We start from the raw sequence: 13,228 nt of genomic DNA on the forward strand, positions 1-13,228 counted from the left end.
TTTTTTTTTTTTTGTATTATACAAAATGTTGTGATATATCTGTCTCGTTCTAAATTCAATTGCTATTTTTTCTGTGTATGCGATGATGTTGTTAATGTGTGTATCAACTCTGATTTGTAATTCCTTCTCTTTTCTTTTTTGTTGTTGTTATATCATGTTCTACAAACTACTCAGCCTTGAGAACGACCAGCGTGTCGAAACACGTGTCGGCTGTTTCTGTTACTATTAAAACATCAATTATATTATTTGTGTGTATTACTGTTGTAATATCTAGCGCATCTCCACCTCACCCCATCTTCTACCACACCCAGATAGCCCCGACACCCTCTAAACCACCCATCCAAAACACACTCATCAAACATTACATTCCCCTTTAAATCAGTTCTCTAAATTGTGTTTTGTTAGCCCCCTTTGATCAGTAAAACACCACCATTCTCCGCCCCCAAATCTGGCGTCTTGCAGGAACTTGCCATATTCATCTCCTGCTCCTACCCTACTGCGAAAATCACGATGATGAACAATATGAAGTCATGCCATTTTAATGTCAGCCACCCAAGACCAGGCAGATTCTGGTTGCTCTGGCAGCCGAAGCCTTTCCGAGTTCCCGGTACTCGCTCACAAAAATCACAATGACCCCGGCAATTACGTCGGATGCTAAGTGCAAGATAGGGAAGAAACGTGCCCAAAGTCACGTGAAGAAGAGTAGGCGGGGGCGTTGACGTGCAGTTTCTCGGATGGGAACTAGACACTACCAAGACCGGTGCGCCTGGAGCGCTCCCTTCCACGTGAGTAAGTCACGTGTTTTGAAAGAAGAAGATGGCTGCTCCCACACTGGTAGGTGACCGTACAGCAGACGGCAATGGTGTTGGGTCACCAGGAGTTTTGGTGTTACCGTATTAGGGTATTTCTGCTTAGAGTTTTAAATTCTTCAGATGGCTCACAACTGCCAAAGGTTCGGGGAGGGGACGTGATATGCTATCCTCATGTTATTTTCTTCCTTTTCAACCGAGGGGGTCACGCAACGGGAGAAGTGTTGAATGCAAACGTCGGTGTCTCAAACACATGTTGCTAAATTGGCCGCTCTGGTAAAAGTATGCATGTCTCACCAACTGAGCATACATATTACTGTCAAGTGATGAGAGACATTTGAATTGAATGGAGTCGAGGGGCTGATGAGTGGCAGCGTTTCTCTTTACCGGCTGTAGGTGGCACCGGCGTGTTGATTATCTTGCATTTTGGAAAACATTGATTTTGTGCTACCTGCAAAAGGGACCAAGTATTTTCCAAAAAGTATACACAGACAGAATTTGAAGATAATTTAAGCAATATAATAATATGAAACGGAAAACATTGGTTGTGATATTATAAAAGATGCAGTCAAGGCTATATCAGATGGGGCTGTTTATCTATTTGCATTGTTTTAAAGCGCTCACAGAGCCCGTGGGCATCGAGGCGCTGTTACAGGATTTTTTTTTTTATAGTTGCTTTTTTATAACGCGCTTAAATACCCAGATGTTCCTAAGCGCGGACCCGGGGGTCGAACACGTTGCCGCTGAGCTATCCTATGGGACTAGGCCAGCAAACGTACAGGGCTGAAATGAACATAACCACAGTATACTCTTGCACACGAGTATTTCCTTCCAAATGGTTGTTGGAGCAGGGGAATATCTAGCGTGGCAGAAGTGGGGTGTCGAACTAATTCGAAATTCTTATTTATTTAAAGGGGGGGGGGGAATCCAGTTTTCCCAATGTGTGGTCAATGAAGGAAACAACAATCAATTTGCTTGGGCTTCCAACAATAAAATGAGTGTAGCGCACAGGCATCTGGTTAATTTGTAAAGTGGAGGGTTGTCAAACGTTTTCTTTGACATGGCCCATTTGAATGAATCCAGAAAAGGTTTGGGCGGGTCTTACCTTCGAAACAATGGGTTAAAATCTCGTATTTTACAGCACACATTTCAGAAGAATTGGTTAACAATCCATATACTTTACACTCTGTTCTGCTGGTCAACGCTCAAAACACTCAAATAGATGCCATGTCTCCCAACAGTACATTGGAGCATTTTGCAACACGATGCTGCCTGTCCCCAAAGAAAAGCCATGAAGTCTCACTCAAGCAGATATGCAGGCAATGCCCTGCTTTCAAGTAGATTCTGCCAATTCATGAGGATTCCCACCGACCGCCCTCCATTTCATGCAGGTTGTGCCAAAGTAATGAGGCTTGTCTCAGCAATACATGCCAGCACTGGCACTGTAAATCACATTTTATTCTTGTAGTGTGGCGCTTGCATTGTCTTATTTTTAATGTGTTTTTTTTTTTTTTTGTCTTTGGTTTGTAAACAAACCTTTACAAACGGAGGTACTACAGAAAACCGTTTTTAAATACAAAACATTAAGACAAAATAACTATTAGGTTTTACAGATAAAATATTTACACATTTTTAAAACATCTTCAATTAAATCATTTCTTTTTTTACATTTTTTTTATTTACTTGTCTATAATCAAAACAAAATTTGATTTTTGCAAGAAGTCATTTCTCATAACACTCAGAGTAAAAAGTAGTGCAGGGAAAACATGAAAATGAAAAAACATAATAGATCGCCCAGAAAGAAGCCGCACAAAGAAGTAAAACTTTGTTAAGTAATACTGGGTGAACTGTCAGTCTCTATCGTTAGTCTAAGTGCAGCTTCCAACATCTTTACTGTCGCTGTAGACCATTTAGTCTTTTCACCTGCGACCAGGCGACACCACCATGTGTCCTCCTCTCGAAGTGCCACATCATACATTAGGGGTAACAGAAAAGCTTTTCGCAGATGTGCTGTTTTGGCGCAGTTCAGGAGTAGGTGTTTTATGGTCTCCACCGCTTGTGTCTCTGGGCATAGTCTACATGCTTTTGATAGAGATTTTGTTCGGATGGCTCTAATTTCTTGCGTTGGCATTTGGTTGAATCTCATTTTCATATTTTCTGTTGTCTTTTATCAGGGAATTTTATGCAGTAATTCAGAGGTAAACTCAGCTTATTTGTTGTTGGAGGTAGGTGGGCCAATAACTTGTTTGCCATAGTTGACTCACATGTTTGGATCCAGGCTTCTTGGGCTATTTTTATATTTATCCTGTTTGGATTTTGCATTAGATCCTCGGTCATGCAGGCTAGGTCTGCCAACTTTTTTTTGTAGTTTTTGCTCCCATTTGTTCAAGGCGTTGCAGCGTCCTTGGATAAGTTCCATCTGAATCGATTTATATATCGGAAGAGTATCTGGAGAAATAATTTTTCGCAGAAGTCTCATCTGACTTTGTTCGACTGAAGCTTTTAACGATAGTAGGCCCAATTCACGTCTGATGACTGAAATTGATGTCGATTTGGGAAGGCCCAGTACTGCTTTCCACAGAAAACCTTCCAATTTAGGCCGTATCGTGTCTTGGATGTTCAGAGCAGCGTCCATAGCGTAGATTACCGAAAGAACCACCCTTTGCTTGTAAAATTGCATTGCCGGTATCGGGGAGAATTTTCCGTATTTCCGGTCTACTAGTCTGGTTTGGGTTGTTAGTGTTTTGATTTTTGCCCACAAGGCCAAGTGAATAGCTTTTTCCGAGCATGTTGCATCAAACATTATTCCCAAATATTTTGTGCTAGTAACAGTTTCTATCTTCGTGTTGTTTAAAAACCAGCGTCCGTTGTTGTTTGTAGTTGAGCGAAATGTTTTTTTTTTTTTTCTTCCATGATCAGAATTTTGGATTAGGCGATGTTTATTTCCAGATCATTTTAGTCTATGTACTTGGCCAGATTACTAAATTGGCGCTGAAGCCCTATTTGGGTCTGATCCACAAGGATCAGGTCGTCCGCGTAGAGTAACCTGGATATTGAAGTGTTGCCCACTTTTGGTGGGAATGCTCTTACCGCCGGTTCGGTGTATTGAAAGTCGCCCAGAAATGCAATAAAGAGGGCCGGGGCGAGCGGACATCCCTGCTTCACACCGCGTTCTGATGGAAATTGGTCTGACATAATTCCTTGTCTATTTAAACAAACTCTCAGCTTCGTGTCCGTTTGGAGTGCAATCATTGGTTCTAAGATTTCCCCCGGGCAATTCCAGTTTGATAGTTTGGACCATAGCTTCAGCCGACTGATTTTGTCAAAAGCTTGCGTCAAGTCTATGAAAGCTATGTATACTTTTGGGGCACCATTCTTCACGTTTTCTTTTATGATGTTTAAAATCAAGATGTTTATACTTGTGCTTGCATTCTTGACAAAGCTCGTTTGCAGTTGATCCAAACATGGAGATGTTCTTGCCCAGCTGTGGAATCTGCTTAGAAGAAGAGTTGCAAAAATCTTGCCCATGATGTCTAGGAGGGCTATGGGACGGTAATTAGCTGGATTATCTCTATTTCCCTTTTTGAAGATAGGAACTATTACTGCTTCCGTCTATGTTTTGGGAATTTGTTTCGTGGCCTCGCATTGCTTAAACATTTTTGTTATTAGAGCGGACCATTCGTGGGGATGTTGTTTTAGGTCCATGTTAGTTAGACCATCCGGTCCCGGTGCCCATGATGTTTTCAATTTCAGTATTGTAGTCAGAATCTCATCTTGGACTGCAAGGTCCGCCCATGTTGCCACCATGGGATGTGTAGTTTTCTGTAGTTTGGGGCAAAGGTGCAAAGTGGGCTGTGAAAAAAGTTGTCCAAGTCGATTCTGATATTACATTTGACAGTTGATTATTTATCTCACTGTTTTTGTTTTTAATTAAAGCCCAAAATTCTCTCGAGTTTTTTTACGTCAGGGTTCTCAGCATTTGCTCTGCATCGTTCTGATACATGGCGCCTTTATGGTGTTTCAACCATACTCTGTATGATTTTGTGGCAGCTATGGCGATTTCTTTTTGCTCAATATTATCAGAGGCTCTGGCCAGCCGCCTTAACTGGCGCAGTTCCCTTCTTTTCAGGACCAGTTGAGTGTCATATTCATGGGCCTTATTTCCATTTGATGGAATTTGATTTCCTTGTTTTTTCCTGTGCATCACGAAGAATGGGAGGTAATTTGGTCTGATTTGCGTGCCCATGGTGTTTCTATTTTCCTCGTCGAATTTTTGTGTGATCACCTTGATGATTATCGCTGTAAATTGGATTTGCAAAGACTTGCGTGATAACTCCACGTCAACTGGATAGATTTCTTTAGGGATGCTCACTGATTTGAAAGTCATTGTCAGCGAATTATGGTCGCTGGCTTTAGTTCTGAAGACTTCATAAAAATCTACAGAAGGTAGAAGAGAATATGAAATAAATATATGATCCAGCATCGCTGATGTATCAGCTCGTTCCCAGGTTGGAATCGCTGGAAGGTGGCCTCGGGCTGTTGCCACATTATGGACATTTCTAGAGTCCATGAGATCTGACCATAGCGCACCTCGTTCAAAAGATGGCAAAGGATAGGTACTTACAGGGGGTTGCGCACATCTAGCATTCAAATCTCCGCAGATGACTATGTAATCGATAGCCATTTCGGTTGTAAATTTGTCTAGGATATCCGCAACGGCATTGCAGAAATCGATGTTACTTGTTCTTTGCGGATTCTAGTAGACATTTATGATGGCTAGATTGGATTTAGTTTTTCCCCTTGAAGCCTTTTCTGGGTGAAGACACTCTATTTGTAGAGCCAAAATGTCATAGGTTTCTGTCCCTTTCTTTTTGATAGAGATGCCTGAACCAATTTTGACTGCAGTTAAGAGGCCTGACGATGGTCTGCCAAATGTTCCCTTGCTCGCTGGAGAAATGTACGTTTCATATCCGTCTATCGTTGGTTGCTCCAGCAGCCAGGTCTCCTGAAGGCAAATGAAATCAAATTGGGCAAGGTCGAATGCATCTGGTTTAGTCAGATGTTCGTGGCCTCTCGTATTCCACGAGCACATAGACGTTACCTTAGGTTGGAACTCTGGGAGAAGTTCAGGAGTTTTGTTGATGGTCGGCGTCGCTGAGCCATTTCTTTGTTATTTTTGGGGGTTTGGATATAGCACCTTTTTCAACCATCTCCATGGCCCTGAAGGTTCACGTTTTTTGTTGTGGAACCACTTGGAGCTGTGGTTGGTCGAAGAGCTGTGCCTGCGGTTTTTCTCCAATCTGTAGTTTTTTCTTGTGTTTTCTATATATTTTGCTTTCTTGTAGTTTGCGTTCTCGTTTACTGGATAGTGTTTCGATTGAAATCTCCCTCGGCAGCTCTCACCTTCCTCCTTGTACGTGTCGCTTCTTTTGTTTGTAATCTGGTCTTCAGTTTTCGATCGATGGTCAGGACGGTTTTCCGTCAAGTTACTTGAGGGATGCGTGTTGCTTTCCTCTAGTACTGGTGTGGTAATTTCCGCAAGGGCAAAACCCATTTCGTTCAAGGCCGAGATCACGTCTTGTTTTAGATCGATAGCAGCAGCCTTTGTGACGTGGAGATATGCTTTTGCCTTCTTGTCTCTATGATATGGTTCAATCAGCACAAAGTCTGCCATATCTAGAGATTTCAACTTTGGAATTTTGGTTAGGATTTTGAGGATTGTTTTTCTGTTTAATACTAAACACATTTTTCCCAGCCGTCATTTCTGAAAAGAACAACCGACCGAAATACAGAATAAGAATGGAAAAACACCCCTAACTAGACACTCCTAGCAAAACAATTTGAGTAGAAAGATATGGCTTACTTTCTGCACATTAATATGCAACATTTACTTTTCTGATTACATCCTTAAGTAAATATTCCTCGAGTAGGACAGGATGTACAAAGATTTCTGTCTGTCCTTCCAAGAGGTTTACAATTTGCTTTACTTAAGCAGAGTGCAATTTTCTTTTTCCTGAGGCAGTTTCCCTAAGCACGGACTAGTAGGGCCCATCCGAATGTCCCCTCTCGCCATTGGAAAAGGTTTTACTGGAAGGCGCGATGTTCCGATATCGTTTCCTCGGACACCTACTCTTCCCTGGTGAGCTCTCAACCCGTTTCATTCGACAAAACACCACATACTTGAGACAAAAAACACACCACTTTTATCTTGAGGGATATCACAGTCCCGTGCATCATTTCCCACCACAATCGATCAGAATTGACCCATTCGAGATTATGAATACATTTCCTGAAATTCCTAATACGTTCTGCCAATAGAGATTTACAATATAACAGAAGATGTCTCTGTGATTCCTTTTTTGTAGGATGATGAAAGCGCGTACTAAAGTCTGTAGATTGAGTTTTCGAAGGCTCTTGTTTCAAGTATTTCTCCTGTGGGACAAACATTTAGACCAAATCTCATGATTCTGTTCTGTAGTTTTTTATTTGGAAATTTTATTAAAATGCTTCTGGATGACCCAGATGTTTCTGGTTTGTAACCAATTGGGAGAAAAGCTTGGTAGACACCAATTTGTCCATGGTAGCAGTCCAATCCCCCTATTGTAGCAATTTCTTAACACAAAGCGGATTGCATATCAGATCAGTAGCAGCCAGACCCAGGTTTTCTAGGGTCTCCACACATAACCTCTGCAGCTTTAATAACATTTCAATTTCCGAATTCTTGTTTTTTAAGCCACGCCCCAAAATTCTGTACTGATTATCCCCATAGTCATCAAACAATCTTCTGTATAAGGATAGCTTGCGCCACAAGACCAACTAGTCCCAAGATAATAAACCCAACTGATAACGGATGGCTCCAATGGGAACTGATTTAGGAAGCCAATATATAATGGTTGTCCATAATTTAGCTTCCAATTTTGAAAGATCTGCTATTATGGCCTCTGGAAAAATTTCCAGCCCATAAACTATTTCATGAATTACTTTTGTGGTATAGTAGCGCAACAGCGGCAGAATCGAAAATTTGCTGAATTTATTGTCAAACTTTCTCATTTGAGCAGTTAGAAGGGTAATCTTTTGTTGTAAATACTCCCGGTATTGATATTTCTTAAGTTGATCAGATTGGGAAGCCCAAATATTTCATCATGGTTTTAACTTCAAGTTTTCCCTGATTGATAAACCACGCACTTCCCTTTCTGATTTTAGTGTGGGATAGCTTCATGACAGTTTTGGTAGCGTTAATACATAAATGATTAACTTCAGTATAGGAGTTAAAGGCCTTGATCATACACCATCCCTTTGATGACCGATCAATTAATAGGAAGTCATCAGCGTATGCACACCAGGCTACTGTGCAACCTTCTATTTTGGGAGGTATAAATGCGCTCTCATCCAGGCATTGCCCTGCATCAGAAACATAGAGGTTAAAGAGTGTAGGGGGAAAATATGCACCCTGCCTTAATCCATTCGTTATTTTAATCGGCGAGGACAGTAGACCATCCATATTTAACCTGATCTGTACCTGTGAGTTCTGATGGAGGTTGACAAGAATCGATAAGATATTCCCCGGCATTCCAGGTGTTTTCAATATATCCCAAAGAGTATGCCTATTCAATAGATCAGAAGCCATAGTCAGATCGATGGCTGCTAGACAGGAGTCGCACCAGCCTTCCAGGCCCTTTGTTGCAATATTGTTAGGTATATACCACCCACTTCGGTACAAGAGGATTTCCTAAAGCCATATTGCTGTGGTGACAAAATCGACTTCAGTTCTATCCACTCATTTATTTTTGTTAATCTTACGCCAGCAAACCTTTTAGAGTCGGCATCTAAATGACTATGGGACGATAGTTTTCTGTCACCTTTTTTATAAATCGGTATGATGTACGAGAAGTGCCAAGATGTTGGAATTGTTTTAGTTCTGATAATGTCCTCAAATAGAAATAATAGAATCTTCCCCCAAAGCCCAGGGTTCCTTTTAAGGAGAGCATTGGATAAACAGTTTGGGCCCGCAGCGTGGGAAGAACTTGCATGTTTTATTTGAGTCTCAGTATTTTCTGTGTGGAAGTTTTTATAGCCCATGACAGTGACGAGTTATCATTCCAACTTTTAGCCCCAACCGTGGTCTTACATATAAGTCCAAAATGGCCACTCCAAACCTGCTCGCTTATAGGATTTGTCTGGGTGATATTTTGCCTGGATTCTAGTCTATTTAATAATAGCCAAACATTTCTACTTGCTACATCTTTAAGTGCATGCAGCATGGCTTCATTGTCTGCTTGATGGAGTAAAGTTCTGTGATTATTTAGCCAATTTTTCTCTTTCACTTTCTTTATACTTATCTTAAAGACTTTCAGAGCTTAAGTCGGAGTTCTTCAGACGCCTAATCTCTCTATAACATGTGCTTTTCTTTTGTGTCACCAGTTCATCGTACACATGTTTATGTCTGGCTGCCTTATAAGCTCCATTTATGGCATTTTTGTTAATTGAGTCTAACATTTTCCCTGTGTGTTGTACAAAGGCATCATGGCTATATAGAATGTGTTTTTTTTTTTTTTTTCATGTACAGTTGTTTCAGTATTTTCTTTCAGAAAAAGGTTATTAACTTTACAAATATTTCCTACATGCCATTTAAAGTCTAGTCTCAGAAAGATTTACATCCACATTTTCTATCAACCTAGATCGTGTTTGTTTTAGGTTTCCCCAGGCCCCAGATTACCTCCAACATACTGTGATCACTGAATTTTGTTTTGAGTGTTTTAAATGTTGAGGCAGCCTCAAGCAAATACTCGGACATGAATATGTAGTCAATAATGGATGTATTCATTCCGGCCGTCCATGTTGGTACGAATCCATGCCCCTCCTCAATTGCCCTTGCAGATGCCAAACCCCAATTCCGGAAAAAGGTAGACCACTGGTTTCCTTGCACCCTCTTTCTGCATCCCTTATTGGCGTTAGCCGAAGGTGTATCTTTCCTTCTATGTGAATCTACAGTGGAGCCCTTTGCTTTAAAAAGAGGGTATGATGAGTCCACTTCCTGTGTAATCTCAACATTTAGATCGCCCACACAAATAACTTGTAGTCCGGAATATTTAACCATTTCACTAGAGATAAAATCATTCATTTTCTCTAATGCATTTTACAGATTATTTTTAGGTGACCAATAAACATTAATTAATAGCAACATGGCCTTTTCGGTGGCATGAGAAAATTCAAGCAATTATGACAGTATTCCTTGAGTTACCACATTAGAATTCACAACATTAAAGGCCCCATTCATCTGTACCGCTATAAGACCCACCCACCCCTGACGGGCGACCTAACGACCCCTGATTTGCAAATTCCTGATAGCTTCATAGCCATCCAACACTCATAGGCCGGTCATCCAGGTTTCTTGCAGGCATATAAGAGAGTATTGTGTTAGCACTGCACAAATATTCAATTAATTTAGGAGATGAGAATACCCCCTGGAATTCCAAGAGAGTATAGAAAGACACCTAGAATTAAAGATTAGCCTTCATATCTTTCAGCCTGGAAAATGAATCCCTAAGGGTCATTGCTAACCACCTCCAGCTTGTTTCATCTTCTGCAGCACCTATGCTCTCAATCTGTGCCTCATTTTCACCATCGGTAGTTCTACTCTGGATTCTTTCGTGACTGCTTATATTTGAGACTGTGAAGCCAGGGGAGAAGGACAGGACATCATACCCCATCTTATTAAACAATTCTGCTTATAGTAGAATAGCTTCATATATAGATCTTGATTGCAGTACCAAACGGACATGATCTAATCGTTGCAGGTGGATAAAGTCGACCCGTTTTAATATCTGCGGACGACAACACTCTCAAGGCCGGAATTTCATTCAGGAGGGCCAAAATACGCCCTCTGTGAGTGACTCTGGACCCCCATAATCGGATAAATAATAAAGCAATAGGCTCGGATTATCCGGGTAACAAGGTTTCCTCTATTGCACAGGATTTAGATAGCTTTTATTTGCACTGTTTTAGGGGAGTCTGGCCTAGAAGCCGCTACGTGTTCCAAAGTATTCGAAAGGGCAAGGTTTTTATCTAACTGTTGAAGGTCCTGATGACTAGGACTTCCCGTGGTTTCTACTATGTGATTTTGTATCCGTTTTCTCTAATTCCATAGTTTTAGGGATCCCTACTGTATTTGTTTGTGTTAGTATTAACGGAATGTCAGCATGACCCTCCACTTGTTGTAAAGGTAGCCCCAAAGAGCTCTGGGTTTTAACGTTTCCCACGAATTCAGGAGCATTATGTCAATTTGATTGTTCATCCAACATTAATTTCATTACCCTCCTGAAAATACGCTGAGTTTCATAATCCTTACTCTCTTTTGACTCCCTGGAGACCCCAGTTCCATTCATCACAGAATCACTCTCGGTACTGATGGAGGAGCGAACCTTCAGATGTTTTTCAGCCCCATGTCCATTAGATTGCAGGCTAGTTCTATCACGAAAATTCCGACAGTGTGACCCTGGGGAAAGGCCTCTATAATCTACATGTTTCAGTGGAGGGATGGTCTTAATCCCTCCCATTTCCTCACCCAATGAATGTCCTAGTACAATGGCCTGTCTGACTTTTCCAGAATTTTTACAATGTGTCTCAATACTATCTTTTATATTCGCCCCATATAATGGCGCAGTAGAGCCTATAGGATTCACTGTTATGTCAATCCCCGATTCCTTTGGGAAAAAGTTAATGAGACTACTTTTTGTCCGATATGTGTCTGTTCTGATGGTGTTACTTTTAGTTACCCCTTTTGATTTTTAAGTTTGCCCTTTGTCTTCATCGTTGCTGTAATAGTGTCAGTGGCAAGAACTCCTCAGTCCCGTTTACAAATAACCTCCTCCTCTCTTGTGATATCCAGGTTAGACACAGCAACAGTCATAGCCAAATCGTCAATAATTGCTAGATTGGATGGATTTTCTTTTAATTCAAGGGCCACTTTACTATCCTCATCCAATTGATTCAGATCAAACCCCCCATCTCCCTGCAATAAATTGCAGATGTCCTTTACATGGCAATTGACATTTTTTGTTTTTGACAGCGTAAGAGTTTTCGTTTTTTTTTCCAACCTGCTGGGTCTCAGACTGTCTCAGAGATCTTCTCTTCAGAGCTCTGATATACACCCTTTTTTCCCCCAACGGGCTGTGTTTATTGCTTCCTGATCTATAATGTCCGTAAGAACTGCAGGACTATCAGAGTATTATCCTTGTTGCAGTACCAAAGCAGCAGCAGGAGATGCTTGTTTTGGTTGGTTTAAGCTCGAAGCCATTTGAATAGAATTAAATAAAAATTCTAGTTGATTACTTTGGGCAGAATTGTGGCTAACAGACTTTTTCAGCTGTGCTATTTCATCATTTTTGTCCACCCACTTAGAAGGGGAATTTGATGCTGCCTGCGCATATGTTCTTAATAGAGATTTTGAGGATTATTAGAAGTTATCGTTTGTGAATATCTCTCACCAGTAATTATATTAAGGGTTGGAGTACGCTGAGTTTTCATAATAGCTTTACCAGGATTGGAGGTGGAAACAGCCTTTAAAGTTCTTGGCGTTTCTTGAGCGCACATAAACTCTTCCTTCTAATTTATTAACTTTTACTAACATATCCAGTCTAGTGTTTAGCTCTTTCATCTCTTGCTGAGTTTGCTCATGGCCCTTATCTAGAAGGTTTGGAATGTGCATCAACACTGGAAATGTCACCTCAGCAGCTTGCAAGTCCTGTTGAATTAATAAGTCAGGTGAAGCAGCCAACTGCGGTTCTTCTTGTTAATAAGGGGGGAGATGGTGTGGTTGCACCGGGCTAGAGCATATGTGAGGTACGTTGGTAAGTACAAGACTGGTAGATGAATCAGTGCCTGTGGACACAATACCAGGATTCCCCTGTGAGTCGTCTATTTGTTGAAGAGGAGGGAGATCAGTCATAGACGTCATCTCAGAGCCTTCATATTTATACTTATGATAGTGGATGTTATCAATACCACCCTCTCTAGCACAAATTGGAGTCGAAGAGCCTAATGATGGATGGACCCTTTTGTCTAATTCGGCCATTCCTGCCGGGGCGGGGAGTGGTTTGAATATCATCTGAGTCGGATGCCATTGGGTTAGAGAGGGGGAATCTATCTTGCACACTCAAAGCTCTGCTGTATCGACAGGTCATGATCATGGGTCGCTTTGTGATGAAAAGTATACATGTCTCGCAGGGGAGTATGCACCTGCGTGTGAATAAGAGCATCCGCAGCCTCTTGTGTCATTTTCAAGATGTTTTTCCGAAGCTGGTCTCATGGGCAAGTCACCCATACCCATCCTGAGTCAATTGGCACAGTATGGGCTGGGATGGGTTTAAAGGTTGTAGTGTCAATGGCACTTGTGGGCACAGAGCCCGTCGTCTTATTAG

General features: G+C 41.3%; 1 protein-coding gene across 2 annotated transcripts in view; it reads left to right on the forward strand.

Annotated features, from left to right (window-relative positions):
* The first annotated feature begins 730 nt into the window (after positions 1–730).
* The window catches only part of DMAC2 (distal membrane arm assembly component 2), a 326,013-nt gene continuing 313,515 nt past the window's right edge, over positions 731–13,228 (forward strand). The window contains exon 1 of one of the 2 annotated variants that reach the window (XM_069644383.1): positions 731–834. In XM_069644383.1, the coding sequence (XP_069500484.1) occupies positions 817–834 (18 nt within the window). In that variant the 5' untranslated portion in view covers positions 731–816. The other variant, XM_069644382.1, reaches the window with a different exon arrangement.

Source organism: Ambystoma mexicanum, chromosome 2p, assembly GCF_040938575.1.
Source record: "Ambystoma mexicanum isolate Mex_15411 chromosome 2p, UKY_AmexF1_1, whole genome shotgun sequence".
NCBI classification, from domain to species: Eukaryota; Metazoa; Chordata; class Amphibia; order Caudata; family Ambystomatidae; genus Ambystoma; species Ambystoma mexicanum.